Genomic DNA, 21,630 nt, shown 5'->3' on the forward strand with positions numbered 1-21,630 from the left:
AAATAAAATATCGTCGAACACGGACATTTCACGCAGATATGGCCGTGGTGATTTTAAGAACTCCACTATAACATTGGTCATTTTTATGCCTTACGCGTTTCTTTTGAATTCGTGCACCTTCTCCTTTTTTGCCTTTTTCTTTTCTTTTCTTTTTCTCTTTTTTTTTTTCATTTATCCTATGCGTTGACAGATGGTGGACATAACGAGAACAAAGATGTTTATTCTATAGTAATACATTTTTTCGTATGAATTTTAATATTTATAAGATGCTCTTCATACGTGGTATAGGGAACACCGAATGAGTATCGCGTATGAATTAAAACGTATTTGAACATTAATTATGCATAGGACACATAAAACTCATATTAAAGAAATCATTTTTAAGAATTATCAGTTTATAATCAGTATATGATTATATACCTAAGTATATCTACAACAATATCAATAATAATTTTTTTTTTGATTATGAAAAATGCACCGTCTTCGTGATGTATATAAATGTGATTATTTTTTATTTTTTTTTTTTTTTTTTATTGAGTACTAATATACATATTATTATTATAGTGATTATATACGAATAGAGGAAAACAAGAAAAATCTGCACGTTTGCATATACCGCATTTCTAGTAAATATTTATTTCTTTGAATTCTTATAATAATATTAAAAATGTTAAATTACAACGAAATAAACTATACTTATCATCCCATAACTTTCTTATGAGCTTTAACCCTACTAACTATCTACGTGTTTGTCTTTCATAGACATTTTCACAAATTCAAATTTTTTTATTATAATATTACTAACTTATAAATTAAATTTAATTCGAATACTTTAGGACAAAAGTATGTTATAACTAATGACGAAAATATATTTTTATAACTCATCTGATATTATATTTAAAAAATATACATAATTTAAATTTAACTTACCTATGAATTAAATTATATTTTTAAATATGATTGCATTAAGCGCATTCACATACTTAAACTTGTATTTATTATATAATAATACTGCACCGTGCAGTCTGCACGTACATTTAAACCAAAGTTTGATGTCCAATAAATTCTATTCTGTCAACCAATTTAGAGTTCTTTACATTATTTTCTTGCATTTGCATTTTACTTCGATAACATATTCATATATATAAATATCAAGGGACATCATTTTGCGTGATATAAATTTACTTTTGAATTACTGTTGTTTATTTTGTGACATTCAATAAAAAGCGAGTCGAAGACATTTTTTAATACAATACTTGTTTTATTAGTGTTCTTTCCCCTATATTATTATGGTCGTATGCTTTTCACACATCTCTGTTCAACTTACAAAAACTATGCACGAATGGTTAACATTAGTTATTAAAACGTGATGTACACCTTGAACTTTCAACATTACTTTTAATACTATTAGGTACTTTTATCTACTTTAAAACTATTAGAGTGGTTCATATAATTGTATTTCATTACCTATAGTTGATACAATCATATCATATCTGAAACGATTTAAATAAAAACTAATTCATGCAAAGATAGTTTATAATTAATATCAATCAAATTTATCGATTAATTATTTTGAAAAGATACAGAATATATAAGATACATTTCAGATATCGTTTCTAAGTCGAAATTCATTGCGGACGAAAAAAACGTTGTAAAATTGTAATATTATTTTTTACGAAAATCCATAATAATTTGTTCTGCCCATCAAGTGAAATCAATAGGCCTAGTGAACATAGTACCTTTATACTTGATTTACACAGTTATTGGACTTTTTATTCATCTGTATAATATATTTTGTGTCATAACCTTTTCCATGATACTATTTGAACCGTATACGAGTTTGCAAAACGTGCATAACTATTTCGAATTCTTCGCAGTATATATAACAATGATATATTGACATATTATGTATGACCAATAATATATTATATCAAATCGTTTTCACAATTGGTTGGTGGACCGTCAATAAAATTAATTAAATATTCGCAAATAAAATCTGTGATAAATCAATCGCTTATATGTTACAATTCGCATCATGATTTATTACACTATCAAAATTCAAACAATTTTACACATGTAATAGCCGGATCACCATCCATAAATATTCTATTCGATATCATTATTTTAGTACTTGCTCCGTGGCTTATATTTTCACTTGGAAAATAAGTGGAACATTTTTCTGACCTAATGTGCCAAAAATTACTAGATTTTTTATTTCCTGTATTTCATCAAATTATAAATAATATGATGTATACAAATAAAATATAAACTTTTATTATATATTAATTATATTTATTTAGTAAACAAAATGAAGATTTTATTTAATAAAATAAATCAACTATTCTATTTATTAATATGCCTGATGTGACTTTTGCTATACTCTTGATAACATGCATTAATATTCGGTTCATAATTTTTAATTTTTATAAAACATATGCGTTGTTCATCCGTTAGTTGGTTATTTACATCAGATTTGATCAAATTGACATGCGAAAAGGGTGAATAAGCTGAAGAATATTTGACAAAATAGCTAATGCTAATATTTTTAAAATGTTTCATTGTAGACTTATCTATTATTAAAAATTAAATGTAATTATATGAATATTTTCATATGCGTCTCCTCATTATATTTTTGCATATTATTTTCAATCTGCGTGTCATAGATGTGTCATCCATGACCAAAGATATTAAATATTACAGTGACTATCTTAGAGTTTTTAAACTAAATTTTCATATCTTCGAATATATTACGTAGCCATCCGGCGTAAATTTTGATTCTACATTAAACATAAAGATTCATTCGAAGTTTTTTCGATTTGGCCTTTTATTTTTATATGATACAATTCCATTCTATCAGGTCTGTGAGATACATAATGTGTAACAATTATGATATTAATATTCAGTATAAAACTTTAAACTATTAGTTGCATGTATTGTACGAAGTGTAATTCAATTTCCAGGAGAAAAATATGAACCGGAAGAGTTTGTCACCGAACAATATAAGACTCGAATGAAACTTACAATCAAGTCGGTTACAACAGAAGATTATGGCACGTACAAATGTTTGTCTCGAAACGCACTTGGAGACACCGATGGAACGATAAAAGTATATCGTAAGTACAAATGTTTTTTAAATAGGTCATTATTGTTGCACACAATAATTTTAGCACTCGAGTTGGATGATATGTACATGCTTCTAAAATTTTACAAATTTTACTGAACATTTACGAGATATTTATTTATTGTACATGTGAATGAATAATAATGATCAATATAATTAGCTTAATTATGTCTATAGGTTATAATGGTTATTTCAAAAATGCCTATTAATTACATTTTTTCAAATCGTAAATAACTGCTTAAAAATAACATAATTACGTTCATACTTTAATAATTTACTAAATTTTAAGTTACTTCACACTTTTTATGGATGGTTGTTAAATGTATTAAAATACAAACAAGATTAAGCCTCGATTCCTAATGTTTAATAATAAACTATGCTATAAATCGTGTTTCAAATTTCAATAAAATAAAATTTATAAAGTAAACAAATATGACAGGGTTTTTTGTAATTTTGATAAAAAAAAAATAATTATAACATCGGATTTAAAAGAAAATTATTAATATTTACGCTATACTAAGCTAAAATATAGGTTAAAAAATTACAGAAATAAACTTAAAAGTTATAAATAATCAAAATATTCTATATTTTGAGGAGTATTAAAAGAAAAAAATTGCGATACTCTTTGGTCGGGTAAGATCAGTGCCCGGATGTTTAACATTTGTGGGCCCCTAGGCAATTAAAATTTTGGGTCCTACTAAATTATTTTTTATGTACATCTTTAACATTACTATCCAATAATTAAAATTAACAACTTTAAAAATAACCAACTATTATTAATGAATAAAATCATGTATTAAATTTTTATATTTGCAATACAAATTTATTTATTATTTTATTATTTTTATTTTTTTCGAAATAATTTAATTATTATTATTACAATTTTATATTATTACCTACAACTTTATATATATTATACTTCATGATGACTTTTGTCCCATAAATTCGTAAATAATATACAGGTATTATTAAATAGAAAAAAAATATAGTTTTCCGATTACACAGGGTCCCTTAATATGAACGAGGCCCTAAGGCGGGCGCCTACTTTGCCTAATGGGTAATCCGGCACTAGGTAAGATGTTGAGATGGCTGAATAGTATTACTGTACTGATTTTTCAAATTTAAAACCAATATAATATTACTCTCGAAAAATTAATTCTGAAAAGAAGGTGGATGCAGGTTTATAGTTCTAACAATTTGGTTTATTAGAAGATTTTTATTTTTAACAAGGTAGGTTGAACTTTAATTATTCTAAAATTTTTAAAAATAAAAAATAAAAGCATCTAAAATTCGGGAAAATTTAAAAATTTCAATTGTCTATAAACAACATAAACCTCAATAAAATAATATGAAACCATAAAATGTCATTAACTATATAATAGAAATTCGTTGAAATATTCAATTTCAATTAAATTAAATTTTTTACCATTTATGCATCATTTTTATTTATTTAAATAAATATCTCAAAAAATATACTTTGAAAATCATATGGTAATAATTTCATTCGGTGAAAATGTTATGTCTTTACGATTAATTTTTTTGAGTAACGATAAAAAAAAATTTCGATTTTGTCGGAAACTGGTATGCCATAAATATTGCCGCATTTCTATAGCTTTTAATTAGTTTTCCAAGATTATTAAAAGAACAGTCGGGAAATTTGTAAAAGGACTCTCGAAAATACTAAATAAACTTTATTTTCTAACTTTTACATTATATTTGATGATGATTGGAGCACTCTTTCTCGCTAAAATCATGTAGACAGACATAAAAAAAAAGATATCATAATAAAACCAATAAATTCCTCATTTCATTGAAAATATATAACTTTTATGTTTTAAATTTAATATTAATAAGTTTTTACAATAATTATACATAATAAGAAATATTGGTTAAATAATATTCAAAGATAATTAATTATATGTATTATATTTTTAATATTAATTTTAAAACATCAAAAGCGATAAACGTTTACTGGCAAAAACAAAAATTACAAAAATTATATTAATATTCATACTTATTGGATTTTTATTTTGCCATTAAATTACATTTCGTGTGCATGTCAAGGAAATCGTTGTATGATTTATCATTTGTCATAGCATTATTATTTGCACTACGATTACTAATTATTCAACACCCTATAGGTCTTAATCACGTAAACATATTTTTAATCGTTAAATCCATTTAAAAATTTGCATTTTATTTTGCTATTCATAACGACAATAAGTAATGATAATTTATTGGTTTAATTTAAAACAGTAAAATGTTTAATGAAAATAGTTATGTACTAAAATACGAGTAAGTACTTAAAGTGTTTTTGTAATAACATATTAATGTATTATTTCTATGTTTAAATATTACCCTATCTATTAAACTCGACTATGTTTTAAATTGATTTATGTAAAACTAAACTGTCAATACTAATTATGTTTATATAATATCAATGAAAACGTATACAAAAATTTTTTTTTTATAAGCCGAATCAAACATTTCTTTTGATTGAAAGACTATTAATTTATAAGTAGCTTATAGTAATACCTATATTCTATGCATTGCATCATCATGGATTTCATATATAAATTCAAAGTATTTTCATAAATTTTCTATTTTTTGAATGTGAATTGATAGTGTATTTTATCAAATCAATGTATTAATTCTGTATTCCTACTATTGATCAATTATGCATAAATCATAGAAAATAAATAAATTGAAATTAATATTTTTTTTTTTTTTAACAAAATTTTATATTACGCTATCTGTTACAATTAATGAACAATAAGCTTAAATGATAAAAATATAATAAAATAGACAGAAGAGACTGAGGGAAGAGACCACCCATCGGAGGTACTTCAGCATGAATATAAATTTAAGGTTTTAATCCTAAAAAAAAAAAAAAAACAAAAACAATAATAATAATAATAAGATAATAATAACGATACTGCAATGAGTACGTAATAGTTATAACTTATAAGATCATAGTATTAGTAATACATTTGAAATTAATATAAATTACTTATAATCATATAGCTAATTTTTAATAATTAATTTGAACATTGATATTTATTATAGTCAAAATATTATTGATTATTATAAGAATTAAAAGTAACAGTTACTTTTAATTTTTTAACTGGTACCATAGTTACTATGGTACCAGTTAAAAACTAGAAAATTATTTTTAGCATTTAATAAAAATTCAATTTTTTATTAATTGTTTTACCTATTCCAAAATGTATGAAAAATATTATATTGATATAACACACACATGTAACACACATGTATATATATATATATATATATACTATGTTGAAATATTTATGATTTATCAGAACATGATGGGAGCTCCTCTCAGTGAAAAAAGTATAAATTCTTTAAACTATAAATAGCTATTTCGGAATACTCGAAAGCTATAATGAGATATTATTAATTAAAATTAATTTTATTTCATTTTAAATACGTACAGAAATACGTATACAAGCGTTAATTTTCACTAAACCATTTGCAGTAACCATGTAATCCAATGGCAGTTGACATATTTCTTCGAATAAATTATTTATTTATTTATTAATTATTTATTGAGTATTATACTCAAACTTTTCACAGGATCAGTTACATGTTGGGATTATTTAACTTCGAGGAATGTTTTTAATTTTATTTTGCATCTAAAACTATATCCGTATTTTATAGAATGCACATATTATTATATGCATTATGTAACAATTATATTGTATATTTCAAGGCTTAGTTTTACATATAATGTTATATATTTTGAAACGTGTTTAACTTGAAATAATTTATATTCTATTTTGTTAATAGAAGTGGCTAATAACGGTGGACACAGCACAACACGTCCGAAACACAGATGTAAGTAACAACGATTATATTTATTATTCGAATACAATGTGCAAACTGTTCTGAAATAACAGTACGAAATACACATGTTTGTATATAAAGTTTTATTGAAATTTTTCTTTACGATTACAATTTTATTAAAATATTTAAAAAGATGAAAGTTAAAAAAAAAAGTTCTATTTTTAAAAATTCAATATTCTGATATTAAATGATGTTAAAAATTTTATATTATATTGTCAAAAAAAACAAAAAATATCACCAAGCCTATCAAGCATAAAACATTTTGTATTTGTTTGAGGCATTTGAAATTTTCCATGATATGTCCAAAGATGCTGGAAAGACACCTATGAACTGTTATTAGTAGTGGATAGGTTCACTCATATGACCGTTTAGAGTGTCACGATATTTTACAATTGATAATAATTATCGTACTAACAATTATTGTAAGATTTAATAGTTTTTATCAAAAAATAGTAGATTACGACGACAATAGTTGTTAATTGTTTTCCATCAATCTTCATCCAAGATAGTTGAATAGATAAATTTTATATTTTTATCTAGATAAATTTCTTTAGATAAATTTCAACGCTGTGTATGAACTAACATACAATTTTTATCCTAATAGCATAAGATTATTTGATTTTAAAAATAAAAATATAATAACTTATACGATATCAGACACAACGTGAAAAGTAAAATATTTATCGATTATTTTATAAGTACAAAAAAAAAAAGATAGTACAATAAAATGATTATTGAAACAACGTGTATTCTCTAAAAAGACATTTAAACGGATTTGATGATGAAATATTGTTTTACATATTTATTGTAGTTTAACCAATACGGATACAGCTTTTAAGTATGTAATGATTATATAATCATAGTTATAAAAACAATAACAACATAAAAATCTTTATTGATGTATAAATTATACGGAGAAAAAAAAACGAATACTTCTAATGTTCGTTAAAAATGAAAAGTAAACAAAATATAAACCTTTTTGACCGTACCAAAGACAATGAAAAAGGAATTTAAGTGCCTTGTATAGTGTCTTGTTTCGCGTATTTTTTTTTTTTTTACAATTGTTTTCGCCATGTAGAGGTATCCACGTAAAAGCACATGTTTGCTTTTATATACTTATTATTGTTGAAACATAATACAAGAAAAATAACGATGCTTTCATTGGCATACAAGTCATACAACACGAGAAAAAGGAGTAAATTTGAATACATGCAAATACGAGTTCGCATTTATTTATGTATATATATATACTATTTGATAACTGTTCCTAAACACACGGAATGGATTGTTGTTATTTTCTGTCATAAAATCCGTATTGATCAAATAGCCATAGGATAACCATTTGGCGATGGAGCGATATCATAGTTTTATACTAGAAAGCTTTTAAAAAAAAAACCCCCATCTGTTTGGCAATACGTTGGAACACAAATCTGTTTTTTAGTCTGAAATTAAGAGAATATGTTCCCTAATTAAAAAAAAATAGTTATATTTAAACATGATTTTCAGTTAATTTGGAATGTTTTTACGAAATCCGTAAATGAAAAATTCACTTTATTATTGAACCTTCTCTACATTGTTACAAGTTTAGATGACGTTAAATTTGCTATGGAGTCTCATAGTATCTCTTTAACCGAGTTAGATTACCACACGGTAGTTGTAAATAATTTATATACAATCGATGTACCTATGTGAGTGTATAATAAAAAATAGTTTAGGTGAGAAAGTGAGGTGGGAGCATATATTGATGATTTCTATTGTTTCGTTCATACACGTACAAAACAAAACGATTGAGTTTTGAATATAACTTTTGTTTTGAAAATGAGGAGGTAAGGGTAGTTTAATAAAACATTTTGGTAGTCTCAGTCGTTTCCAATGCAATCATATATGGTTTTTAGATGCATTTCGTAGGCAGGAAGCAATTCGTCATGTATGTGTAAAGGAGTAAGTGAGAAAATGAAGGATTGACCTTTGGGCAATTGAGAGACTTTTGCTGGAAATAACTCCCGGTTTATTGCTAAGCATTTTTAATTTTCTCATGAAACTTGCAAGTCACTACGTGGTAGTGGTGAGATTAAATGGTATGTCTAAAATTTTTTGGTGCCTGACTGCCATAAGCCATGATATTTTTTCACATTTTTTTAATTAAGACCATTTTTGGTCCAATACAACTCTACTACCGTAAAATACATTATGTTATTTAATTTAAATATCACATGGTAATATTAAGCACAAGGGACGAGATATCGCGTATTTTTTCAAATTAATTAATTTTTATATTCAAGAACAGATGTATTGATATCTTTATAGATTAAAATAAAAAAATGAACAGTACACAATAATCAATTATTGAAGACATTAGTTTGAGCATAATAAAAATAAATATTTTATATTAAATAGTCAGTTAATGTTTATCATAATATATGTAATTGAATAGATTATGGATTGTATACCTACTTTATAAAAATATTATTACATTAATAAAAAGATAACTTCAGATAGTTGTATTTCAGTTAAAACTGTGAGACTTTATTTTATTTTCTATTTAAAGGCATATATCTACATTTTGTAGAATGCACTATAGAGCATACTATAGCCGTTAAGTGCCCTATCTCCCAACCACTTACTTAACTTATCCTTATAACTAATTTTTTTCTTACTAATGAGTTAATGGCATTTAAAAATATTTTATATATTACTTATTAAAATTCTAATTTCTTATTAATTTTTAAAGAAACAAAAATTATATCATTCATTATCATTCCTATATCATTCCTTTGGCAATTGTAAATTCCGTCCTAAGTGAACAGGTAAAAATAAGATGTATGGTAAATGTCGTCAAGAAAAAACAGCAAGTAAAATATAGTACACGTAAATTCTGACCGGAAAAATATATAGGTACAAAAATTATTTTAAAAATTCCACACACCCGGAAAAAAAAAACATTTTTTAGAGCCCAAAGTGGTTTTAGATTACTTTGAAGTTTTTTTAATAAGTTCAAAGCCAAATGACCGTAGATTAACACAAAAGTAATGACAACATTTTCCCTCCAAATGTATTTGAGCTGTTTGTAGCAACAGATATGAACAGAAATATCAATGCTGCTAAGTCATTTAATTCCTATTTTAATATAAACTATTCTCATATTTTTATATTTTAAGGCAAATTTAAGCAAATTCAAATGAAAAATAACATAAAAATAAATAGTATAAATGAACCATATAAATATAGAAATTCAAAATCAAAGAAAATAAAATATACATGCAAAATATAATTAGAAAATATAAAAATAATGAACTCTTTATTGATGATAATGTAGAAAACATTACTTATTTTAAGATATTTTTAAAAATAAATAATTTACGTTTTATGTAAAATATATATTTATAAATTATGTTAGTCATTATGTGTTTATTAAGTATAGATTTTTTTGGCCGGAATCGACAATGGTTACATGTACCATTTTTACTCGTAGTTTATTTCGGACGAAATTTACATATACCTTATTTTACTTACAGTTAATTTGTGGAGGGATTAACCATTTTTGGGCAAATTTTTTGGTCCCAACGTGAACCTGTTCACTGGAGCCTATTACCTTTTCGAAGAAATTAACAACAATAATACATACACACACACACACACACACACTTACGTATATATATTATTTCTATCATAATCTTAGTTTTGTTCTAAAAATCATTAATAATTTATACACATATCTGATATTAGTGGTTTTAGTTAACTGTAATAGCACATACTTAAACTATAGCTATTTGAATATTATAATCCGTGGTGTAAGCGAAATTGGTTATGGACATCATAATAATCTTACACCACCATTTCGTGTATACTTAAAACGTATCCCAAATGTTAATATTTAAATAGTATTGTCTCGCGGGTGGTTAATTAAAGTCTAAAAGTTTAACAACTTTTACTTATTAGTTCAGATTTAGTATAGTTTTTTTGATAAAGAGGATATTATTTCTAGATGGACATTTGATGAACAACACCAAAATATCTATACACAGATTAAATAAAAAATTAATAAAAATTAATTGATGTGTAATGTAGATAAATATTTTCCATGTCAAGTGTCACGTTTTCTACTTGTTCTACATTAAAAAGTATATATTTTAAATACTTTTGAGTGTGTAACAAGTTTTAATATCACAAATTTATGAAAAATTCAAGTCTATTAATTACATAATTAAATATGGCTACTATAATTTAGGTGTTAAACTATATCAAATAAGTATTTTATAAAATAAAATATATAGTTACCTAAATTAATACCTAATCAATACATTAAATATTTACACGGTCATAGCATATAATTCTAATTTATAATCAAAGTGTAAATTATATCCCAATAAATTTATAACGTTGTTATTTCCTTTTGATCAATTATTGTAATAACTGACCTGATGAGGATTTAACGGAAACATTAGATTATGTTATAAATAGACACAGTCTGTTTTGTGTGATCTTCTAGTATTTGAACGTTCTAGGTATTATTTGATCAAATTATCAATCTTGTAATTTTGGTTTTTGATAACGTTCACATCATTTGTACGTTTCATATTCTATCAGTGAACGTGATAAATGCATATATGTGATATTAAATTAAATATTAAATAATTTCAAAATTGATATACAGCAAAACTATTATTATAGATGTATTAACTGTGAAAATATATCTAACAGCGCGTAGCCATGCAGAAGATAAAAACAAAATCGGCCATTTACCAAACGTCAAATATTGGAATATTAAATTAAATATTGTAATTTGTATAATTTAATTTAATTATTGTAATATTTATAATTAAATATTGTCAAATCATTAAATTTTGTTCAAAATTAAAACTCAATAATTTGAGTGTACAAATAGTGTTAACTTATTTTTCCTATTTAAATAAATTTTGTATTCAATATCACATAATATAAATATATATTTTAAAAATACATAGAAAATATTTATTCCAAATGTTTTCAATTTTATTATTTTCTCTTTACCAACTGGTTGTTTTTTACATTGTTTTACAGTTTTATATTAAAATATATATATATATTAAGTCTAATATAGTTTAAAATTAATAATTATAGGTGTTTTTTTCTTGAAAATCTAATAGAAAAATCATAATATTTCTAAAGATACCATACTAAACCTAAAAATAAACTACCAATTGTTTTATTCATAATTAAAATAAATTAAATATTAGTTTTTACCAAGGTAAAAAAAAAATATAAAATTATGTTAACTATATTACATTATTTTACAGAAGTAGGTATTTGAAAAAATATTAATTTATGATATCATATTTATAAATATTTATTTATATAAAAAACAAATATCTAATTTAAGTTCTAACTTATCAAAATAAAATTAACGTGTTTGAACGGTTTGTGAATTGTTGTATAAATCTCATTCAAATTTTTAAAAGACGTCAAATTATACATTTATACTCGTGTGTAATCATGCTTAATGTTCATTTTGAAATATATTTTTATATGATCACTTAAAATTTTAATGTTTATTTTTTAGTTTAAATCTTTGCTCGGATTCGGTTTTTACAAATAAAATCAATAATTTAAAATGCGTCAATGTATTAAAGAAAACTATATATCTATAAGATCAACATATAATTTGTGTGTCAGATTTAAGAATCATGCAGTTGAACATTGTATTGAAAAATATAAATTCAAGATAATAAATGCTGCATACAATACTCATGTCAAAATCCAATAACGGTTTTCGATGAATTTTAACTGTATATTATTAAAAAAAAAAATTACGTTAGGTGAGTTGTAATAAATGTATGATGATTATTAATAGTAAATAACTTTTATACACAATCCTAATATCACGATCTAAAGTATATATTTGAAGGCTTAAAATAATATATTATAAAAATTTAAATATATAAAATATATATATAGGTATATAGGTATATAATAGTAAATATATAAGAGCAGTTCTAGCCGAAAAAATTTTTCCAGGCATGTTATAATATTGTTATTTTTAATGTTTTAACATTATCACTTCCAATTTATGCACTATCGAATTTTTTGTAATAATAGATATTTAACATTCCAGTTTTGTAACTGTACAAAATATAAACATTTTAATATTTTGATATTTTCAAGGTATACTAAATCTTATATCAACATTAAACTATATATATAAATTTAAATTATTATATGAATGAATACCACTGTTTGTAATGTATATGATACTAAACACGTTTGTCTGGAAAATTATTTTTAATTAATTTATTAATTATTAATAATTATATTTACATATTTTAATAAGATATAACATAGATTAGTATTTAATATTTGTAATTGCTAAAAATCATTTGTTGTCGTGTCAGTAAAATGTTATAATATTGTTTGTTCACACATAAATAAACTTGATTGGCACTGAAATATCTTTTCAGATTTTGAATGAATTGATATTTTAAATTTTTTAATAATATCCTTGATGAAAAATGTCGAGATATTATTTATCCGTAAAAAAAAATTATAGTTTTATAAGACATTGATTTTTCTTAGTACGTTAAAAAAAATATAAATCAGCTTAATTAAAAATAAAACTATAAAAATAATATGTAAACATAAAAATCAGTATATATATATATATCATAATATTAAACTAACCATCTGCCAATGGCTAAAATTTTGAAACTTAAAATAAATTAAAAATAAAAACAAAATAAATTAAATTTGTAAACGTAATTGAAATAATTTGCAATATTTTTATTTTTATTTTATTCTTTTTATATAGTTTAAACTTTCTACAAAAATTATACTACTTGTTTCCAAGTTTTAGTGTGGCTACAAAAACATATCCTGTTGTATAATTTGAAACAGTTTTTCTGTTTTTTTTTGTTATTTCATTATGAAATTAAAATATAAAATTAAAAAATCCCGTTTTATTTTAGAATTTAAACTTTGCATCACATTACTGATATCATATTTGAAATCGCTTTATTCAGTTTATAATATATAAATTTATAGATTATATATATACTTCAGATGAATGATAATAAAATTATGTCAGTATAAATCAGAATATTTATAATATTAAAATCATTTTTTTTACTTGGGTTCATAATATTTCGATTCATATATTTATTTATTATTCTTTTTTATTGTCTTGTACTGTCTTTTATAATATGCGTAGTACTTTTTTAGTTTCTATATCCTAAGAGTTACTTAATTATTTCGTTTTTTGGCAATACCTCAATCATCTAAAACATGTAATTAATATATTAATATTATTAGAATAACAACGTAATATAATTATTTGCTATTGCTGATATATTTTTTTATATTTAATATGTTTAAGTACAACATAATTTTATAATTACACATCTATGTGAATGTATTGAGCTTATACTTTCATTTAAAACTTAATTAGCAATAATTGCTACAATTATTGTAATATAAACATTTACGTCAAACATGTTAACAAATAGAAGACATGTACATATAACAAGCCGACGTTGGCTTATCCTTATAGAGTAGTGTTTACTATGAAATTTCAGTAAAGTGATCTCTCGAATGTTTTATTATTATAGTATGTTAGTATGTTAAAGTATTTTTCTCGAGGAAGCATTGTTTTATAATTTGGTTTTGATTATTAACACACATGCATTCAGATACCCAATAAACGTTAAAAATTTACACCCGGGATCAAATATATACTCAAATTCAATCAAATAGTTGAAAACCTTATTAAATTCTGATGCGTAAGTCTATATATGCGTCACTATGTCTAAGATTATTTCCTGATGTAGTTTAAAATAAATGAATTAATAAATATACAGTTGTAGCAAATACTACCTAAACATTTTTCAAAATTCTTTATTAATATTAATGCAACCATTACTTAACCCTTTCAGATAGATTTTAAAATATTTCAAGAAAGATTTTTTTTATTATGATTGCGGTGAATGGAGTATAAATATAAGGAAAAAAAATCTAAATAATAATTACGTTAAAGCTCAATGAGATATAAATTAGATTTTTATGAGGATAATGGGTTCATATACAAACAAAGTTATAGTGAAATTTAATATTTCATACCGTTCTATATTGTGCATTTAAAATATAACAATACATATTATAGAATAATAACGATATACAATATTATAATAACAGCATGATCACAGTTGTTGACGTAAGACAATTTTACTTGTTCATAGATAATAATATAAGTAATATATTTTAAAGTTGTTGGAAAGGGACATGCACAATGTCAGCGTTCAATTTTAAACAGACACCATTCTATGGACATTAATATTAAGATACGATATTTATAACATTTAGACTATGCGTGTCAAAAATGTTGGTATGGTTTTGAATCAGGAAATTATCCAATTTTGTTTTTATTTTTACGTCTGCCAGAAAGCAATTTCGAATTTTCCTATTTTCCTGGAAGACCCTGAACATGAGCCACGTGCATTTATGAATTATCACGTCCAATCGCGACATCTCCTTCCGGTTCACTGCTTCACTTACTGGTGTACAATGATGGTATAGTAGTATAGTATACACACGCGCGCGTTTATGTGAATGATCTTTACTCGATGGATATTTATAATACTAACGCACTAGAAAAAACGTTAAAATAAAACACTACACACGAGATGAGTGATAATTTCAAAAAGTTACAGAACACTAGAATTCAAAGTGTATCATAGTGATTTTTGTAAAATATTATGGGGGGAGGGAAAGTATTCGTTTAATCTATATTTCATATTTGCATGAAATATGTCCTACGTTTATTTTATTGTATTCAATATATCAAAAGACTATATGTCGAAAATCGGAACACACTATTCCGTTTCCATTTGATGTTGAAACCAATGGTTTGATTTTGAGATTAAAATGTTCTAACCGCTGGAAGACATACGAAGTTACGCGTTAACGGGATTGAATCATTTAACTATATAGATACCTTTCTACGCGTTCGCCCAGATTCGTAACTAGGATGAGGCGAGCGAGGCACTTGCCATGGGTGCCTGAAGCTGGGGGGGCGCAAAAATATTGAACTCTTAACTTATTTTATGAAATTTTATTTCTTGTTTTGCTAGGAACCTAATTACAATTTTTCAGATTCTTCCGAATCGTATTTTACATATTAAAAGCTTGAGTGCGATAATCCTAAAATCCATTGCTCCAATTCTACCTCAGGATAAAAAATGGCTGGCTCGGTACGGATCTGCGTTCGCCAATGTCGTGCACAAATCAAATCAAATACCTACTCCGATACACGTGGCGGGTCCCGTCCGTTCACGGTGTCAGATAAAGAGGGGGGGCACATCAAGGTCAGGTGAATTTGTACGCACAGGAACGCCACGGCGTGGTTTAGGGTAGTCGGAAGGTAGGGGCGTGTACGGTGCGGCAAATGATAAATAATGTGTACGCAAATACGACCGGCGACATACGTCTGACCTAAAATGATACGGTACGCGCGCGTATGTACCGAATTGAACGGAGCCAAGCTATTATTATCGGCCGGAAGTGGGAAGTATGTGCAGGGGCCGAACTGCTGAAGTCAATGGGGGAAAGGACAGCTAAAAGACACACTCACACACAGGAAATCATAATTTATTGCTTTTCTATATTTCCATAAGTTTATTATTATTATTATCATCGTCATTTTTTTTTCCACTCGTATTTCCTCTCCTACCCCATGCCCTTTCTCACACCCCATCCCACTCTTTCTCTCTTGCACATAAGCACAAACACACACACAAACCCGCCCATACACTTTTCGGAATAATAAAATAAATGGCAAATAAATATCATTAGTACGTACGCGTGTAAATGTATATAGCGTCAAATAACGCGTGATGTGTACACGCGTGTACCAGTGTCACCGTCATCGTTCCTCTTTTTATTATTATTATTTTTTTTTTTTTTAATATATACAAGTAACACATAAATATGTATTGACTTTATGTTGATTGATTGTCAATGCCATTTGTTTGTTATTTGTACGTTTCGTTTATTATTATTTTCCTTCCTTTTTTTTTTTTTTTTTTGTATGCTATTATTGTTATTGTTGATATTATTGTTGTTATCGCTGAAAAGGTTTTTTGATAATCATTTGATCGTTGATCATTTTTCTCGATCATCGTATATCTTTGCTTACCTACAATATATGATGGGTGTGTGTGTGAGATAGTATGTTAATTAAATTATTAAAATCACCTACTGTAACAGTGTCGACAGCAGTATAAATAACTGAGTGAACTACTAAATGGCAACACATTGAAGTCATCGGATTTTGTTAAATAAATTAAAATCATCAATATATGTCATCCCTAAATATTTATTTGAATTCAAAACCCATAATTTTACACGTTTATAGTTTCAACGGTTACTAGAAATAATAATTGTAATTGTCCATGGCTTTAAGAAAAAACAATAAAAAGCATATCTTTTGTTGGATCAAAAACACAAGTCTTCGACAAGATCTGGTAGGACGGCCTAAATATAAAGTATAATATATTTATTCTCAAGCGACGTCTCGTCCCAGTTTCTCCTGTTAAGCACTCGTTGACGGCCTCTAAAATAGAAACAGGATAACCAACCAGATACCGAGACCTTATTATGGACCGAAATACTTAGATTTTCACATTAAGAGAACCGTGTATGGAAAATCAAAATCACTGTTGTTTTTTATGAGAACATTTGATTTCATAATTGCGGTAGAAAAAGTTCAGACGGGCGTAAAAATTAGTAAAAAAGAAAACAGAAACAAAAAAACAAATTACAGTTGGACTAACGCTACGAGCTTATACCATCAAGTTACATTAAATCGTAATTCATAATATCATTGTATTTTCTACCTTATAGGCTCCAACATGTCGTCTGTGCCCACTAACGGAAACTCGCCGCGAGACATCCTTAACGGATCACTCCATTCTTCGGATGGCCATTATAAATTCAATAAAATAATAACTACATAAAAAAAAAAAACATCACCGGATTTCTGTTGCTGCAAAATGGCCGTCGGTGGAGTTGCTTATACGAAAATTGTTCAGTAACGAAAAAAAAAAAACAGATCGGATTCAACCGATCAGTACCTCTTTATTAATTTAAATATGGTTAAACTATGGCAGGCTCACAGAATAATATAATATACATGTATAAAATCTTCCGTAAGATAGATAATTAAATACGGTGAACGGATACAGTCACCGGTTCGAACTCAAGCAACGTGATGACGTTCACGAAACGACGTGTTATTGGAGTGAGGGATGTTGATGTACATCCCATACCAATAATTATTACGTAATTGCTAATTTCCAAAAATATTTCAGAAGAACAAAAAATAATTTACATATTGGATTCAGCCAGAAATTTACGTTAAACTCTCTTAATATTTATTTTAATTGCTAATTTCTAAAAACATTTCAGAATAAAACATAATTTACTTATTGAATCCAGCCAGAAATTTACGTTAAACTCTCTTAATATTTATTTTAGACAGTTGTATTTTTTTTATATTCAAATCAGATAGTCATAGTTTAATAAGGAACCAATTTTTCTTATTCTCGGAGAATCCAAGCTAAAGTCCCCTATAGTTAAGTCTTTATCTTAACCCTTTTCAATATCTGCTCTTACGATATTCTAGGTACCCGTTACTTTTAACTGGTCATTTTTATAGACGATACAACTATAAAAATTCAAGACAACTCCCTAAAATCATCAATTCAAAATCTCCAGATATCCCTGAATACAATCACCATCTGATATACAAAATTAAAATTTTTACCTGTATTTAACTATATCTACATCGAAAATATTTACCATAAAACTATAAAAATATTTTTCGTTTATTTTCATACCTGACCAAGTTATAGAAGAGCATAAGAAAAATTATTCGGGCAGTTATTTTAGAGTGTTTTTGAATAAAAACCCAATCTTTATAGAAAAACTGGCTATTGAACTATTCTCTATTCCTTACTAAACTATAAATCAACGCTCAAAATAAAATAATTGAGTTCTTGTACACTTCAATAATTTGATCACTAATTACTCATGTCTCCCCAGTATGGGCTTTAAGCCTTTTGTATAAAAATAAATAAGATTTAAATCCTCCAGAATATATTCTTGGGCCCATAGTGCACGATGAACATCTCGTACTATCTAAGTACATAATTGTATCTCTCATACACAACTGAATCAGATCATAGTTCAGTAGTTTTTATTAAAAAACTCTAAACTTCCGATAGATCGTGATCTTCAGTGTGGAAACTAAATCTACAAACTAACGCCTTAAACCTTTATTATCATTGTTAGTTTCCTAATAGACGACGGCAATGAGTCTCTTATAAATGCAATAGAATAAAAACTTCAACAAATACATATAAAAATACACAAATACAATCAACAAACAATACTAAAACATTAAAAATAATAAATAAAAACTGCTCTCTAAAAAACGAATTTTCGAATAACATTCATCATAGTTGTTATTGGACTTGTTCATATTCGTGAGATAGTCGGTTATAAAAGTTATAACACTAATGTAAAATAATAAATAAATAAATTCGTTTAGCACTCGTTAAAAAGAAAAATAATGTTGTAAAATTATATGCTAGGTATTAAGTTAAATACAAGAGCGTTTGAATTTACAAACAAATGGGCGCTGAAAAACCGAGTAAATATTGTGCTTCGATAAAGCGTTTAACAGCACTTTAAGAAGAACTAATTAAAAATTTTGGAAAAATAATGATTTCAAATAAAATATAGAACTCTAGGTAAACTTCAGTATTGAGTATAGTCAACGGGTGTCGAATCTACTCGTATACATACATAATAAACTTACATGGATACCTCGTATCAAGAAACCAAAAAAATGTATCAATTATCTGCACGATAAATGACAGAATATAGTTGCATGTAGATATTAAAAAATATAAAATTTTCTTTTATACTTCTTATTGCTACATTAATAATTTTTCCGTAACACAATTGCTCTTTGAGAACGATGCGAACGAATGATGTGATCACACACACTAACATCTGCATTCTGTTATTTGCATACGGTTCCCCACATGTGGTGTACGTTGTTTATATAGCATTTGCACCGATCAAATGGTTGCCTTCTACGAAAACGGCTACTGCGCTGCGGTATTTGTAATAGTGAAATGTACGCGTGCATGCGGCAGATAGCTAAAATGCGTGCTGAAAAATTATTTGCAGTGGACAGATATTTTCACGTTTATGATACATTTATTACATACAATGCCGTATGTATAGGGTTTAAAGTGGTAAAAAATACGGAGGGAACTATGACCCCTGTACCACATAAAGCGTTCAACACGAATACTAGTTCCTTACATAAACAATGCATGATTATAACTTTGTACAAGTTTTATTTATTTATTTTAAATTCTACTTTAGATTTATAATTAATTATTAAAATTAGAATTTGGACATATTTTTCGAACAAGCAATGAAGCGTGTTGGTGAATTTTTCGAAGAAATATAAAACGAACGGTTTTTAATGCTACCAGGAGACCAAGACCCTTAGATCCGCCTCCATTTTAAGCTCTAGATTAATTGGGCCCGTCAATATACGTGTAACGTTCTCCTCTCGATGATAAAAACGAAAGCGCAGATAGTCATCGTTTGATTCAACTGGATACGACGATGAATTATCTCGCCTTCCAAATAATTCTAAAAATAAAACAGTGTATAACGTTGACATAACGTTCTTCGATTATACAACGTGTACTCATTTTATTATTAATTCCTTCGGGTTAATTCCAACCACCAGTCTTTTTCCAAACGTGTCGCATCAAATTCCTCGTCTACAGAACGAAGGCCAACTTATGTTCTTTTCACCAATCGTCCGTCGTCCTCGTTGGGCCAATAGTAAACCGCATTAAGTCACACTGATCATTATAGAACTAGTCAACCAATGAACTGATCCGTGATTCAGTAATAAAAAAATTAATAACTCTTCTGAAGTACTCGATCCAGAATATGTTTCATTATAAATCATTTATTTAAATTAAAAGAGTAGTGACTGATAAAAAAAAGTGGCTTCAATGACAAAACATAGCCTTTAGATATTGGTAACGACTGTGAATTGTAATTATATTTCAATATAAATTTATCATAAAAAATATGAATCATTTTTTTTGTATACATCTTACATTTTACATCTTACAAATATGAACCTATACACTTTTTTTTAAATATTCAACTATTCTAAAATAAATATAAATAAAATCTTTATTAAGTACGCGGTAAACATAATATTGTAGTTTATTTTAAAACTAATTATACATCGTTATAGGTGTAATAAATTACAGAACGAATTTCAACAATTATCTATTTTTATCTAGTGGAGTCTGTATTAAAAAATTATAATATAATATGGTGTGCGTGTATAGTAATACACGTAAAAATAGGCTATGATTTTACAGAATCTCTTTGGCATAGATAATGTTAATTAAAACTGTAAATTATTCATTCGTTTAGTTAAACTTTCAAATTTTAAATATTTAATTACAACCAAATAAACTACTATTCTAGAAGCTTCTAAATACTAAATACATACTTAAACTTACACACACACACACACACACACACACACACACACACACACACACACA

The 21,630-nt window shown here is 26.1% G+C and overlaps 1 protein-coding gene across 1 annotated transcript in view; it reads left to right on the forward strand.

Moving 5' to 3' along the window:
- The window catches only part of LOC112684263 (neurotrimin-like), a gene marked incomplete in the record, with an annotated part of 168,503 nt that overhangs the window by 141,875 nt on the left and 4,998 nt on the right, over window positions 1-21,630 (forward strand). The window contains 2 exon segments of the mRNA XM_025555688.1: window positions 2,961-3,113; window positions 6,932-6,979. Coding sequence (XP_025411473.1) covers window positions 2,961-3,113; window positions 6,932-6,979 — 201 coding nt within the window.

Source organism: Sipha flava, unplaced genomic scaffold (genome assembly GCF_003268045.1).
Source record: "Sipha flava isolate LNK unplaced genomic scaffold, YSA_version1 247_pilon_pilon, whole genome shotgun sequence".
NCBI classification, from domain to species: domain Eukaryota; kingdom Metazoa; phylum Arthropoda; class Insecta; order Hemiptera; family Aphididae; genus Sipha; species Sipha flava.